General features: G+C 42.2%; 1 protein-coding gene across 1 annotated transcript in view; it reads right to left on the bottom strand.

The window, feature by feature from the left end:
- Positions 1-17,181, bottom strand: part of ZZEF1 (zinc finger ZZ-type and EF-hand domain containing 1) — a 499,621-nt gene that overhangs the window by 433,615 nt on the left and 48,825 nt on the right. The window contains exon 4 of the mRNA XM_082244777.1: positions 11,514-11,685. Coding sequence (XP_082100903.1) covers positions 11,514-11,685 — 172 coding nt within the window. The remainder of the gene's footprint in view (positions 1-11,513; positions 11,686-17,181) is intronic.

Below are 17,181 nucleotides of genomic sequence, written 5' to 3' on the forward strand. Positions count from 1 at the left end.
TTTTTTAGGGATTACATTTTCTGCACATAACACTACGTTTTCAGCAGTTTGACTTGTGGATTATTTATTTTCATTATATATATATATATATATATATATATATATATATATATATATATATATATAGATAGATAGATAGATAGATCGATAAATAGATAGATATAGATGTGTGTGTATTACATAGTTACATAGTTAGTGAGGTTGTAAAAAGACATCAGTCCATCCAGTTCAACCTATGATGTGTGTGTGTGTTTGCTTTTAACCGTACATTGCATACCCCTGTATGTTGTGGTCTCTAAGGTGCCCATCTAATAGTTTTTTGAAACCATCAATGCTTCCTGCTGATACGACTGCTTGTGGAAGAGAATTCCACATCCTTACCGCTCTTACAGTGAAGAACCCCTTGCGCATTTTAAGGTTAAACCGCCTTTCCTCTAGTTTCAGTGAGTGGCCACGTGTCTCATTGTATTCCCTTAAGCTAAATAGTTTGTTCCTTATGCTAGGGTCACCAGTACAGTATTTGTACATTGATATATCCCCCCTCAATCATCTCTTCTCCAGAGATAATAGGTTCAGTGCTTGTAGTCTTTCCTCATAGCTGATGTCCTCCATTCCCCTAATTATTTTTGTTGTCCTTCTCTGGACTCTTTCCAATTCCAGCACATCCTTCCTGAGGACCGGTGCCCAGAACTGGACAGCATACTCCAGATGTGGCCGGACCAGAGTCTTGTAGAGCGGGAGAATAATCTCTTTATTTCTGGAGTGAATCCCCTTTTTTATACATCCCAGTATTCTGTTGGCTTTGCTTGCAGCGGCTTGGCATTGCATGCCACTGCCAAGCCTGTTATCTACCAGTACCCCCAAGTCTTTTTCCATCCTAGACTCACCCAGAGGTTCCTCCCCTAGTGAGTAGCTTGCTTTCTGGTTTCTGGCCCCCAAGTGCATTACTTTACATTTTTCAACATTAAACCTCATCTGCCATGTAGTTGCCCATCCCGTTATTTTGTTCAGGTCCGCTTGCAAGGTTTCCACATCCCGCATAGAAGATATTGGCATGCTTAGTTTAGTATCATCTGCAAATACTGAGATTGTACTAGATATCCCCTCCTCTAGATCATTTATGAATAAATTAAAAAGGATTGGTCCCAGGACAGAACCCTGGGGGACCCCACTTTCCACACCCGCCCAATCCGAGTACTCCCCATTAATCATCACCCTCTGGACTCTCCCCCTGGAGCCAGTTCTCTATCCAGGTACTCACCTTATGGTCCATACCTACCTTCCTTAGTTTGTACAGTAACCTTTGTGGGGAACGGTGTCAAAGGCCTTTGCAAAGTCCAGATACACCACATCCACCGGCTTACCTTTATCTAGGTGGCAGCTCACTTCATCATAGAAGGTTAATAGATTCCTTTGGCAAGAACGATTTTTCATAAATCCATGCTGATTACTACTAATAATACAGTTTTCATTACTAAAGTCTTGTATGTGGTCCCTTAACATCCCCTCCAAAATCTGGCAGACTACTGATGTTAGGCTGACCGGCCTATAGTTACCCGGGATACACCTCTGCCCCTTTTTAAATATTGGTACCACATTGGCTTTTTTCCAATCAGCTGGCACCATACCCGTCTGTAAACTATCCTTAAAGATCAAGAATAATGGTCTGGCAATCATCTGGCTGAGCTCTTTAAGAACCCTCGGGTGCAAGCCATCCGGTCCCGGTGATTTATTTATTAACCACTTAAGCCCCAGGCCTATTTTGGACACCTTAAACAAGTTAACAAGACACAAGTTAAAATCAGTATTTTTTTCCTAGAAAACTACTTAGAACCCCCAAAAATTATATATATATATATATATATATATATATATATATATATATATATATATATATATATATATATATATATATATATATATATAATCTCTATATCTATATCTATATCTATCTATAGATCTATATTTTTTTTTTTTTTCAGCAAAGACTCTGGAGAATAAAATGGCGGTCATTGCAATATTTTTTGTCACTGCATTTAAAAAAAAAAAAACTAAAAGCAGTAAAATTAGCGCATATTTTTTGTATATTGTGAAAGATGATGTCACGCCGAGTAAATAGATACCCAACATGTTACGGTTTAAAATTGCGCACACCCGTGGAATGGCGAGAAACTACGGTCAATAGAAATCTCAATAGGCGACGTTTTAAAATTGCTTTAACGGTTACCAGTTTAGAGTGTAGCTCTTTTTTTTTAATTATTGCTCACGCTCTGGCGATCGCAGCGATAACTCACATGTGTGGTTTGAACAGTGATTTAATTTGCGGCTTGACTTCCATATACGTTTTCTTTTGTGCGTGAGCTAACGGCGACGGGGACGGCAAAAAAGAAAATTTTCCCAATTTATTTTATTTATTTTTTTAAACTTTATCACAGGTTTTTAAATTAAAAAAAAAAAAAATTTTTGATCACTTTTATTGCTGTCACAAGCAATGTAAACATCCCTTGTGACAGCAATATGCAGTGACAGGTATTCTTTATGGAGGGATCGAGGGTCTAAAAGAGCTAGAGGCATCACCCCGGTATAACACCGCAAAAGTCTGCCGACGTAAATACACGTTACTTTGCGGTAAGTGGTTAATACAATAAATACATTTATATTATATTAAATTATATACAATTATAGATATACACACATAAGTTTCTCACACCGTTTTTTTTTTTTTTGAAGTGTCACATTACAAGATAATGATTCGATCAAGTTAATGTACAATGACATGCAGTGAAGTGTGCGGTGACTGTGTTGCATAAAATGCAGCAAAACTATTTTGTGGTCCCATCGGTGGATTCGCCGCAGGATCACCCTTACGGGCGGCAGCAGATGGCCCCCTTTCCGGTCGTTCTCCCCACTTACCCGACCCGTCGGTAGCAGGGAAAACAATCCAGCCCGCTGTCCTCTCAGGCAGGAAGTCGAGTAAGGGCAAGATGGCCCTCACTCGACTCTATGGCCTTGGAGGACCGGAGTGACGTCATTTGTTTGAAGCAGAGTGTGTTATGGCTTATTTTATTGTCATCTTGTTTGATAACCTATTGTTCAAAGGTTGTAAATATTTAAAATAAAAAATATTTTGAGAATTGAGAGAGAATCGCGATCTTCATTCTAAGCCAAAAAAATTGTGATTCTGATTTTTGCCAGAATCGTGCAGCTCTACTCCTTTACTCTTGTCATCATTGGGAAGAATTACCCCCCTTACAGAGAGCTAAAAGGAACAATGGTGTCATTGGATACTTATCTGAGAGGCAGAAATTGCCCATTGCTCAAGGAACCCCTAGCAACCTCAGGAGGAACCCTAGGGTTCCACGGAACACTTGGTGAGAATGTTCCTCTCCCTGTTCTCCCGATGAAGCTTGATATGGTAAATACACAGAGAAAGACGACCGCCTTAAAAACCAAGCAAAGTGGACCTCTCAACAAACTTGAGAGACCCACTTATGGGTTAATGTTCCCAAGAAGGGATATTTGTTAATTGTTCAATATTTGTTGGAAAAGCGTGAATATTTTATTTATCTTTTGAAGAGAATCGAAAAAAAAAAAAAGAAGAAGAAGAGGGGATGTAACGCCTTCTAAATTCCTCTGGCAGCACACACACATATATATATAAAAAAGAGAGAGAGAAAGAGAGAGAGAAAGAGAAAGAGAAAGAGAAAGAGAAAGAGAAAGAGAGAAAGAGAAAGAGAGAAAGAGAAAGAGAGAAAGAGAAAGAGAAAGAGAAAAAGAGAAAGAGAAAGAGAAAGAGAAAGAGAGAAAGAGAAAGAGAAAGAGAGAAAGAGAAAGAGAAAGAGGAAAGAGAAAGAGAAAGAGAAAGAGAAAGAGAAAGAGAAAGAGAAAGAGAGAAAGAGAGAGAAAGAGAGAGAGAGAGAGAGAGAGAGAAAGAAAGAAAGAAAGAAAGAAAGAAAGAAAGAAAGAAAGAAAGAAAGAAAGAAAGAAAGAAAGAAAGAAAGAAAGAAAGAAAGAAAGAAAGAAAGAAAGAAAGAAAGAAAGAAAGAAAGAAAGAAAGAAAGAAAGAAAGAAAGAAAGAAAAAGAAAGAAAGAAAGAGAGAAAGAAAGAAAGAGAGAGAAAGAAAGAGAGAGAGAAGAAAGAGAGAGAGAGAAAGAAAGAGAGAGAGAGAAAGAAAGAAAGAGAGAGAAAGAAAGAAAGAGAGAGAAAGAAAGAAAGAGAGAGAAAGAAAGAAAGAGAGAGAAAGAAAGAAAGAGAGAGAAAGAAAGAAAGAGAGGAGAAAGAAGAGAGAGAAAGAAAGAAAGAAAGAAAGAAAGAAAGAAAGAAAGAAAGAAAGAAAGAAAGAAAGAAAGAAAGAAAGAAAGAAAGAAAGAAAGAAAGAAAGAAAGAAAGAAAGAAAGAAAGAAAGAAAGAAAGAAAGAAAGAAAGAAAGAAAGAAAGAAAGAAAGAGAGAGAGAGAGAGAGAGAGAGAGAGAGAGAGATCTCAGTTCTCAGGCAGCTCCCAATAAAACCAATTTACTGGAGATTAGGGAGGGGGTGTCCCATTAACACTAGTGGACAAAGAGAAGGCACTATATTTACAGTTGTGGCCATAATACTACCTTTAACTGCTTCCATACCGGGCCAATACAGGCATTCCTTCCCTACATGTAAAAAAAAATAAAATGGGATTTTTGACTTACCGTAAAATCGATTTCTCTGATGTTCATTGACGGACACAGCTCTGGATTTTTCTTAACCATTGGGTTATATTACCCCCTACAGGAGAAGGACACTAGGCAGGAAAAAGCTTGACTAAGCCTAAGGGCAGTCCCAGGGGGTATACACCCACTCTCTGCTATAGGCACTCACTTTCTTTACAAGCAGCGTCAGAAGAAAGCCAACTCCACAGAGGGGTGGGTGCTGTGTCCCTCAACGAACATCAGAGAAATCGATTTTACGGTAAGTCAAAAATATTGTTCGCTCATTGACGGACACCGCTCCTGATTCTTCTTAATTATTCGGACATCCCAAAGCAGTGTTAAACATGAGGGGTGGGAAAAACAGAAAAAAAAAAAATTCCAAAGCTAATCATAGCCAATCAGGTAACAAAGCTCTTCCATAAACAACTGGAGCTGACCTGAAAAACAATACTCCCTCAAAGAGAACCAGATCCTCCAAACACCAGCCATAAAACCTTGCTGCCAAAAGAAGCATCCGCAAATACCAAAACATGCACTTTATAAAAATGTTGTAAAAGTGTGCACCGACGACCGCCTTGCAAACCTAAGTCACTAACGCATGATGACGGAAATCCTAGGAGGCACTAGGTGCCCTAATAAGAGTGCACTTTGACAGGGAAAGGAGGAACCTGACCCTTGATAGAAAAAGGGCTGAACCACCATCTGTCTGATCCATCTGGAAATGGTCACAGAGGAAACGGACAACCCTTTGTGAGGTCTGTCTGAGCACAATAGAGTAACTTCCTAAAAGACTCCGTAGCTGCCAGGTACACCCTAATTGACTGGACCACATTCAAGGCAAGTTCCTTCGGATTTTTAGGACTGGGACACAGGGAAGACAACACAATGAAGTCAGAGACCACCTTAGGAAGGAATGATGGACAGAGGCGAAGCAACACCTTATCCTTGTGAATCACCATAAGGTGAATGACAGGAAACGCTGCCAGTTCCGACATCTTGAACGCAGAGGTGAAAGCCACCAAAAAACTGCCACCTTCTGGGACAGCGAAAACAGGAAAAGCTCCCAAATATATTCAAAGGGAGGCTTCTGTAGAGCTGAAAGCACCAAATTAAGATCCCAGGGCAGCAACGGAGCATGCACGGAAGGAACCAAACGTCAGACACCCTGAAGAAAAGTACGCACCAGGGAGTGTGTGGCCAAAGGTCATTGGAAAAAAACGGCCAAAGCCGATACCTAGCCTTTTGATGGTACTTAAGGCCAACTGCTTTTCAACCCCCCGTTGAAAGAAGGTTAAGATCCGATCCATATAAGGTACAACGGTAGATCTTCCTAGAAGTAGATTTCCTACCTTTCAACAGGGTAGGAATCACCGACTCAGACAAACCTCTATCCTTCAGCACCTGGCGTTCAACAGTCAAGCTGTCAAAGCCAGTGACTGTAAAGCAGGATGGAAGACTGGTCCTTGGGACAGCAGATCCTCCCTGAGAGGAAGCTTCTAAAGAACAATCGGCAACCAGCCGCACCAGATTGGCGTACCAAGACCAGTGAGACCAGTCTGGCGCCACTAGAATGACTGGAATCCCTTCTGCCTCGATCCTGCACAGGAGTCGTGGCAGGAGTTCGAGAGGACTGGAACAAATCAGCAGCCCACCTTAGAATGCCAGCTACTTACCGAGCCACCAGGACACTTCTTGTGCCCCCTTGTTGATTAACAGAACATGGTCGTGGCCTTGAACGAATGAATTTGTACCGGACACCCCTGAAGAAAAATTGTTCCAGTACATTATCGGCAGTCCGGACTCTGCCAGAGTTCAGAACCCCTGAGCATATCTTTCCTAAGGACACCTTCCCTCCCAGACAGGCTGGCATCCGTGGCAACAACCGTCCAATACAGGGGAATAAGGATTGTCCTACCATAGCGCCGGAGAATGATGCCACCTCTCGAGACTGTGGATCCTTATCCAATTTCACCAGAATCTTTTTTGCAGAGATCTTGTGTGGAACTGTGCAAACAGACCGCCTCGAAGGTGGACACTATCAGGCCCAGCACCCGCATGCAAGCACGGAGGGATGACCATCTAATAAACAACAGAAGCTGAATTGTCTCCTGCAATGTCTTGAGTTCTTCCAGAGGAAGAAACACTCTGGCTGAGGCAGAGTCCAGAGTCAGACCCAGATAGTCCAGTTTTTGAGGACAGAACCAAAGCAGACTTCTGAAGGTTCAGAATCCAACTGAACTCTCTCAAGAGTTTGCAGAGTAATCTCCAGATATCCATCAGAGCAGTCGGAGACTCCGCTCACAGAAGATTGCCCAGGTACCCCAGTACCGCGATCCCCCGCTGACTCAAACAATGCCAACAAAAGGGCCATTATTGTTGTGAAGACCCGAGGAGTGGAGGAGAGACCAAAGGTCAACGCCACAAACTGATACTGCTCCTCACCCACGGCAAAATGGAGGAAGCGCTGGTGAACGGCACATATTAGAATGTGCAGGTAGGTGTCCTTGATGTCGATAGAAGCAAGAAGAAAACCCCCTGATGTAGGGACACTACTACCGTGTGAATGGCCTTCATGCAAAACTTCTGTACCCGCACAAAGCACTTTAGCGCCATGAGGTCCAGAATTGGACGTACCCTGCCTTCCTTCCTGGTAACTGTAAAAAGGTTTGAGTAAAAACCCCTCAAAAAATTCCGAAGTCGGGACTGGAACAATCACCCCTTAAAGTAAAAAGTCTTGCACTGTCCCAAAGAGACCCTTTAAGGGATCTGGGGACAAGTGCAGGTTGGAAGGGAAGAACCTTTCCGGAGGATAAGACTGAACTCGATCTTGTAGCCTGACCGAATAATTTTGTGGACCCACTCCTGTACCAGGGAGGTCCATGGATCTGGAAACCAGCGAACACGTCCCCCCCACCCCAGATACGGGTGAGGGCCCCCCTTCATGCAGAGGCAGCCATGTCCGCAGGTCTGGAAGAGCCTGCTCGTGGCTTGCTATACCAGGCCTTGGAACCTCCGGTGGAGGCCCCGACTTTTGATCCCTTGTCTTGAGACCCTTAGGGATGAAAAAACCTCTCATGAGCAAACCTCTCATGAGCCGAGGAGAATGGCCCAAGTCTACGACGGGGCTCCTTGCCCTTGGTATCCGGGCGACCCCCTACAAGGGGAAGATCAGAGGCAGCCATGTCCACAGGTCTGGAAGAGCCTGCTCGTGGCTTGCTAGACCAGGCCTTGGAACCTCCGGTGGAGGCCCTGACTTTTGATCCCTTGTCTTGAGACCCTTAGGGATGAAAAAACCTCTCATGAGCCGAGGAGAATGGCCCAAGTCTACGACGGGGCTCCTTGCCCTTGGTATCCGGGCGACCTCCTACAAGGGGAAGATCAGATAAGGCCTTCTTAGAAGTCTGGTCCGCTGACCAGCATTTCAGCCAGATAATATGCCGAAGGACCACTGCGGATACAGACAGCCTAGAAATTAAAGGAGCCGCATCCAAAGAAGCATCACAGAAACTGTAGCTCCTGGATCAACTGATCCGCCAGCTCCGCAAGACAGGGGGAAGCGGTTTCCAGTCCATGTCACGGCGTAAATGTTTAGCCCACTCAGTCAGAGTTTGCGACACCGGGGCAATAGTAAATACTGGTCCGAGTGCAGAACCAGCCACAGCGAACATATGGAGGGCCAGAGCCTCCACCCTCCTATCAAGTGGATCTGTAAAGGACGGAGGCTGCTCAACCGGAATGAAGGTAGCTTTATTTAACCTGGAAATCGACAAGTCCACTACAGGTGGGACCGTCATCCTTTTAAGCAGGTAATCCTCATAAAGATACCGCAAGGCAAAAAAAAAAAAAACACAAAAGGAACCACTGCATTTTGGACAACCCCACTGTTCTGTGACATGTTGTCAAAGTAAATCGGAAAGGGGAACACCCTCGCCACTTTGGAGGGCCTGTGGGTGCCGAAAGGGCCTGGCGCCTCCGACACAGCATCAGCTGCAACTTCGAATTTTTAGAATTTCACGCACTGACACAAACCATGCTTCCACCAGCGCATTTTCGTGCGCAGCTAGAGGAGCAGAGGAATCATTCTCGCTATCGGAGCACTCAGGTTGCGTGGACACAGACCCAGAAGGGGTGACTCGCGACTGCAGCAGCCAAAACAATTTCAGAATCTGATGTAACAATCAGGGGAGGGCCGCGAACTGCGATCCCGCAAAGGGGACGCTGACAGAGGGCCCACCAATGAACCACCTACCGGACCCCGCAAAAAGGGGACAAGGGGGTAGCCCTCCAAGCCCCTCCATAGAGGCCTGAATAATAGGAAATAGCCCCCTTAAAAGGGGGGCTGCTTGCCGTGACTCGGACACGCAGGCACAGTACCCTGATGGTCCTGCAGCGCTAAAAAGGGGCAGGTGCTCCAACAATAATGACGGCAAGGTGGTCAACAAAAAAAAATTAACGAAGAAGAAAGAAAGCTGCGCTCCATAAACTAACAAGAGTAAGGCTGCCAGTACAAAAGTGTTATCAGACCATATAGCAAATTGTGTTCAAGTACAGCGCCACATTATTAAAAAAACCCTAAATGATTAAATGATTAAATGATTAAATCATAAACCCCAAATGTTGGACATTGATGTTCCGTACGATGCCGGGAGGAGATATCTGCGCACACCGCTCGGTATTACCGAACACAGATGACGTCACGTGAGAGGCGCAGGGGATGATGGGAGGGGGTATATGAAGTTCACAAAGATATACTGTCCTCTATGAATATTCCGTCGTGGATTGGTTGCTGATTTGGGGTGGACCCTTCACTGGTGACCGTTTCTATACCTCATGCTTGGTGGACCTTCCTTAACAGGGGGTCTAAAATTCTGGTAAGGAGATTACCTTATTTTATGCACGTGGTGATCGTCAGGATTGTGTCTGCACTAATGGTGTTGGAATTTATCTGCATTTATTTCTGCACCTCAGCATCATTTTCAGACGGACTTCATGGACTGTGTTCTTTTAATCATTTAGGGTTTTTTTAATAATGTGGCGCTGTACTTGAACACAAAAAAAATTAACGGCCTCCACACCGCCCTGGACAGACACCCGATCCATTGAAATGTGGGTGGCTGTCGGCCAGGAGGAACGTTGCAACTCAGGCTGAGGTCTGGTCGTATGCCCCCTCGCGAGACGTTTAACTCGCAAGCCAGCCCCCGTCAAGTGGGGCTGTGTCGCGGCCGGCCTAGCGCAGAGCTGGTCAGACTGGGGGGACCCTCTGGATCGAGATTATTCTGTCCATCGCCCAGTTCAGCAATTTATTGAAGATTCTCACAGGAACAAATACAATAAAGATAGGAAAAAGAAAAAAATCGCCAGGACCAGAGATCCCAGCAAGGAACTAGGTCTTTACTCCTGACTAGGCAGAAAAAAAATGAGGGCCTATAAGCTGAGAGTGGGTGTATACCCCCTGGGACTGCCCATAGGCATAGTCAAGCTTTTTCCTGCCTAGTGTCCTACTCCTGTAGGGGGCAGTATAACCCAATGGTTAAGAAAAATCAGGAGCTGTGTCTGTCAATGACGAAAGAGAAATAAATTTTTTGCTAGAAATTTACTCAGAACCCCCAAACATATTTTTAGCAGAGACCCTAGGGAATAAAATGGTTGTTATTGCAATTATTTATGTCACACTGTATTTTTGCAGCAATTTTAACATTTTCAAAGTTAGCCCAATTTTTTTGTATAATGTGAAAGATGATGTTACGCTGAGTAAATAGATACCAAACATGTCGTGCATCAAAATTGCACACACTCGTGGAATGGCGCTAAACTTCGGTACTTAATCTCCATAGACTAAGCTTTAAATTTTTTACAGGTTACCAGTTTAGAGTTACAGAGGAGGTTAGGAGATAGAATTCTTGCTCTCGCTTTAATGTTTGCAGCGATACCTCATGTGTGGTTTGAACATAATTTACATATGTGGGTGTGATCTACATAAGTGTTCCCTTCTGTGTGCAAACACAAGGGGACGTTTTTATTTAATTTTTACACTTTCCCTTAAAAAAACTTTTTGGTCACTTTTATTTCTATTACAAGGAATGTAAACATCCCTTGTAATAGGAACAGGGCATGACAGGTCCTCTTTATGGAGAGATGTGGGGTCTTTAAGACCCCACATCTCACCTCTAGGCTGGAAAGCTTGAGATACAAAAAAAAAAATCTCAGCCATTCCAGCTGAACACATGGCAGTGTTTACAACTGCAGAGGCCGAAGATGACATCTTACCGTCGCACCTGGCCTCCGAGAGTCAGATGGCCGGGGACCATGTGGCCCTAGTCATCTCTATGCTAAACTTCCGCCGCTGGCGAATTACTTTGCCAGCTTGCCGATCGCAAGGACGAGCCTGTAGAAGCACCGGAGGGGGGACAGCTGCTATGATTGCTTTTAGTGTGCAGGGAATCTCCTGTATAAAAAAAAAAAAAAAAATTAAAAATTGAGTATCTGAATGATGCCTGTAGCTACAGGCATCATTCTGATATCTCCACTGAAAGCCCAGGACATCATAGGACGTTCAATGGTATGGAAGTAGTTAAAGACAGCTAAAAAGATTATTGGTGCCATGCAGCTGGCTCTGCTGCTAAGTGGTGTTTGCTCCATAACTGTTCCAGCACAATCAAATATAAAGGTTAATCAGACAAAACTCAGGGAACATCTAGCATCCTCTGGAGAAACCTTAGGGTTCCAATAAAACCTGGATGTGAATGGCTGAGTTCAAGTGTAATGGTTATCTGGCTAGAAACCTCCATTGTCATTTTCTGTATACAAAAACCTATCACAGTAATATCCCTTACCGTATCCAGTGTGAACGCGCACTGCCATCTGACTGCCAGTATGAGGTTGTTTCTCCATTAGTCATCTTGTCTATATCTGAAGAGTTGGATGAGGTTTCTATGCAACTGTAACACTTGGTTATTGTTTTATACTTCAAAGATTCATCACTGCCAGTTAGAACAGCTGGACATTCTACAAAATAAGACAAAAAAGGTAGCTAGCTTGGATAAGTACATAATTAAAAGAGAAACATCAGGGTCAGAGAGGTCGTTGGTGGAGAATTATCCCATTAAACTCCATGAAGCATTACCACCTAAAAAATGACCACATAACCTCAATTTATTTTCTAGAAAGCAAAAAATTAAATAAATCCTATGAGGATTATGCAAAGAATTCTAAATATTATTGTATATACAGCTTTTAAACAGTATTCATACCCCTTGAAATTTTACACATTTTATCCTCATGTTACAACCAAAAACGTAAATGTATTTTATTGGGATTTTATGCGATAGACCAACACAGAATGGCACATAATTGTGAAGGGGAAGGAAAATGACAAATGGTTTTCAAAATTTTTTACAAAGAAATATCTGAAAAGTGTGGCATGCATTCGTATTCAGCCCCCTTTACTCCGATACCCCTAACTAAAATCTAGTGAAACCAATTGCCTTCAGAACAAAATCCCAATAAAATACATTTACTTTTTTGGTTGTAAAATGTGAGGTATGAATACTTTTTCAAGGCATGGTATTTGCTTTGTGTGATATCCTAGTTCTAATAAAGCTGTATTAAACCCCAAAGCAAAACACTACAGGTGCATATCAAAAATTTGAATATCTTTAAAAAGTTAATTTATATCAGTAATTTATTTCAAAAAGTGAAACTCGTATTATATAGATTCACTACACAGAGTAATTTAATTTTGGCTTTGTAACAGAAGTGGACACTTCTTTCCCCCCCCCCCCTTTTTTTTTTTTTCTCTTTTTGTTCATTCCCCAGATGCCGAATATAATTAAAATAGGAACTTTTGATGTTGAATTTTTATATATAACTTATGTACTAATTCCATGATAAATATATTGATTATTCATAGTGATGTAAAATTAGATCCATGTATAGTGTAATATTTTTGATATATTATATCTTTTTGCTCTTTATTGTAAAACATCATGCTGAGTGGATATTTATATTGGCATCCTGCGGCACTTCTTTGTCTCCTTGCTAGATGACCCTATCACCTGGGTGTGTGTTCGGGTGCCAAGCCGGGGAGGGCGAGTCTCTTTTCCATCAATTCCTCCCCTGTCCCTGTGTCCGCTATGCGGACTTTAATGCTGCCGGGTATCAGGTTTACTTCCGCTTCCTTGCGGTTCAGCCTGGTTCTCGGCCGCAAGATGGCGCCCGCACCGCGAGTGACTTGCGGAGGCCGGGTACGGCCGCGTCACTTTCCGGAGGGACCGTCCTTTATAGAGGCCTGTGGCGGGAGGGGTAGCTATATTGGCGCCCGGTGCTTGGCGGCATACGCGCTATCCATCTAGTCCAGCATTGTTGGTTGTGTCTAATAGGTGAGTTCTTTTGTCTTTATTTGTTTCTCCTGTGTACTTTATTGCACAACTTCGATGACCTTAGGTGCACATTTTTGTTCCAATGTATACACATAACTCCCTATGGGAATATATAGAGGGGACCGGCGGTGCTTTTCTTCCTCTTGCTCTTCTTTCTCCCTCTTCATTCCCCTTCCCCTCATCTTCCCCCCTCCTCCCCCCCTTTTTCCCTCCTCCACTGGGTGATGATATATCCTGCCTATCTCTTCCACTATCCTGGAAATATCTAGATGCCTCTTTTTACCACTAATCCAGGAATATCCTTATACAGGTACCTCTCAAAAAATTAGCATATTGTGATAAAGTTCATTATTTTCTGTAATGTACTGATAAACATTAGACTTTCATATATTTTAGATTCATTACACACAACTGAAGTAGTGCAAGCCTTTTATTGTTTTAATATTGATGATTTTGGCATACAGCTCATGAAAAACCAAAATTCCTATCTCAAAAAATTAGCATATTTTATCCGACCAATAAAAGAAAAGTGTTTTTAATACAAAAAAAGTCAACCTTCAAAAAATTATGTTCAGTTATGCACTCAATACTTGGTTGGGAATCCTTTTGCAGAAATGACTGCTTCAATGCGGTGTGGCATGGAGGCAATCAGCCTGTGGCACTGCTGAGGTGTTATGGAGGCCCAAGATGCTTCGATAGCGGCCTTGAGCTCATCCAGAGTGTTGGGTCTTGCATCTCTCAACTTTCTCTTCACAACATCCCACAGATTCTCTATGGGGTTCAGGTCAGGAGAGTTGGCAGGCCAATTGAGCACAGTAATACCATGGTCAGTAAACCATTTACCAGTGGTTTTGGCACTGTGAGCAGGTGCCAGGTCGTGCTGAAAAATGAAATCATCTCCATAAAGCTTTTCAGCAGATGGAAGCATGAAGTGCTCCAAAATCTCCTGATAGCTAGCTGCATTGACCCTGCCCTTGATAAAACACAGTGGACCAACACCAGCAGCTGACATGGCACCCCAGACCATCACTGACTGTGGGTACTTGACACTGGACTTCAGGCATTTTGGCATTTCCCTCTCCCCAGTCTTCCTCAGGGTCCAGTCACCTCTTCTTGTTGTGCAGCGTTTTCTGCCACACTTTTTCCTTCCCACAGACTTCCCACTAAGGTGCCTTGATACAGCACTCTGGGAACAGCCTATTCGTTCAGAAATTGCTTTCTGTGTCTTACCCTCTTGCTTGAGGGTGTCAATGATGGCCTTCTGGACAGCAGTCAGGTCAGCAGTCTTACCCATGATTGCGGTTTTGAGTAATGAACCAGGCTGGGAGTTTTTAAAAGCCTCAGGAATCTTTTGCAGGTGTTTAGAGTTAATTAGTTGATTCAGATGATTAGGTTAATAGCTCGTTTAGAGAACCTTTTCATGAAATGCTAATTTTTTGAGATAGGAATTTTGTTTTTTCATGAGCTGTATGCCAAAATCATCAATATTAAAACAATAAAAGGCTTGCACTACTTCAGTTGTGTGTAATGAATCTAAAATATATGAAAGTCTAATGTTTATCAGTACATTACAGAAAATAATGAACTTTATCACAATATGCTAATTTTTTGAGAGGGACCTGTATATATTCTTCCCTTTACATTTTTCTTTTTTAGATGCTTTGGCATCTTTCTACCTTGAAATTTTCCCCGGCCATTCAGCCTGGGTCGGTCCAGCATTCACCTATTTGGGGGTACCCACGACCCTGCCGGGTTTTGCTATCTGGTGGTGTCGGCCAAGCATTGTAGCTTTGTAGCCGCCCTTGGATGCCATATTCTGTATCTCACTCAGCAGGTGTTACTCATTTGGACATAACATGGTAAGATATATGTTTATTGTATCATACATGTGGAGATTGGCCATGCAATATATGGCAGTTGGTATGCAATTTGTCATTCCTGAATCTCTCCCCTGTGCATTTTCTATCATATATGTTTTCTGATTTATTTAGAATCTTGTATGGATTATCTAAATCGTTCCCTGAAGAAGCCACTACATGAGGGATTAAAATACCTCGGCGAAACATGTAGGACTGTATATCCATTACTCTGTACTTGTTTGCTGTCCATCAAATGAATGTATATCATCTTGCAATGGTTTTAACTATTTTTTCTATATGATTTTCTCTTTTTTGTTACACCTTAATACATTTATCAATTTCATAATATGCTTGTGTTTATATTTATTTAGATCATACTACAGCACTTGAAAATCCCATCTGTTTTGGGTGTAACTTATGGCTTATCAATTAGCCCAGGAAACACTTCCAATTATACTTTTTAATTATTGTTGTACCAGGGATGTGGCGATTGTATGATCTATTTAGTGAGCCAACCGACCTTCACTTATTTACTCATAAATGGTCGATTTTTATTAAAATGTTTATTTTGTACATTTAATGATTAATTTGCCTCATTTAAAGTCCCGCAAACCAATGTAAAGAATTTTTTGTATATACAAATAGGGATGGAGGCTTGTTTTTCTAATATGAAGGTGTGCTGCAGAACATAAAAATCTCTATTTATGAAATAATTGGGTGGAAGACACTTGGGTCCTATATGTTCTGTCACACAAACTACGTTTATTAAATGATTTGTTCCATACCGTTTACTATCATGTAATATATGTTTTTCAAAAATGTTACATTGTATTTTTCCTAAAGTCATGAAGAGCATTCAGCACTGGGGGGATGATTTGGGTGTTTCTGAGCCTGTCTTACCCCGGGGTTGCGATGCATGGCCGGACATCCCCTCCCTATCCCTGCCTATGGCAAATTTGGGTAGTATGGGGTTGCCTCTCCGTGCATCGGCGCCATGCTTACATGCCTGACCCGTCTGTTCGGTGTATGTTTTTCCATCTGATGCCTGGGGTGGATTGACATGGACACGCTTCCGGCTTCACTTGCCGGATGTGGTACGGGTCCGCACCATATCCCCGCCCCTTTTTGGCGCTAGCATGACGTTGGTGGGAGGGTTGACCTGGAGCCCGGGGGTATAAAGCGGAGGTTGGCCAGGATATCAGTGAGGCTGTTACCACACTAGGTGCAATCAATTTGAGACCCAATAGGAACATGCAACAATATATGTAAGATTCAGGCACACTTCTATTACTATTACCTTTAACTATTCTGTCGTTGCTGATTTTTCATTATTTTTTCTTGTATATTTCTTACTCTTCTTTTTGTCTCATTCACCATCCTAGTTTCTTTTATTTCTAACACTGGGTCCTTGGTGTTTGTTCTTGATGTCTATGTTCTGGTTTCTGCCTATTTATTATTTCCCTGCTGGACCCTTTGGTTCACGCTACTCACTTAACATTGAAGTCACTTTCTCATTAAAAAGCTCATTATTTGAAGTGTGACATACATTTTTATTATATATCTTTTCTAGATTAGCAGGGTTGAGACAAGCTTTTATATATAATTACACAGTTCACAATTTTGGAAATGGTATCCTGCTGACCTGGCTTTCCCTTGGCTTGTTCCGCTGTGGCTGGCCTCTCCCACCTCAGCTGCGGGAGAGACGTATGCCCGACGTCCCCATTCTTCTCCCTGAGGCTGGTGTCTTTTCTGAGCTGACCTGTAGGTAATTATTTTATTTTGTCCTCTCTCTCTCCCCCCCTTTTTTTTTTGTTTTGTTTAGGGAGCTATTGATATCCCCTGTGGCACGGGGAACTTTTTCTAATACTGCATCGGTTTACATTTTTAGACATCTCTATTGCATTATACTCCTGATGAAGTGGGTACAGAACCATGAAATGCATCGAGTCATATGGATACCAAGATATCATGTTTGTAATGCCAAATCAAATGTCAACAATACTATGTACCATCACAATAAATATTTTGCGCTATGCAGGAATGAATTCCCTCACATGTCAGCTCTTTTGGATATACTTATCTGTTATAATTGCAATTTGACTTATCTTAAATCATGTTGAATTTTATTACAATGAAATGCATAACCAATATCAATTTTTAGTTTTTAATATATTTATTTATCATGCATTGAAGTAGACTCATTCTACTTGTTTATATTCTATTTTTGTTACAATGGAAGGCCAACAATGGTCAATTTTTATTAA

Source organism: Pelophylax lessonae, assembly GCF_965119305.1.
Source record: "Pelophylax lessonae genome assembly, chromosome: 2".
Classification (NCBI taxonomy): Eukaryota; Metazoa; Chordata; class Amphibia; order Anura; family Ranidae; genus Pelophylax; species Pelophylax lessonae.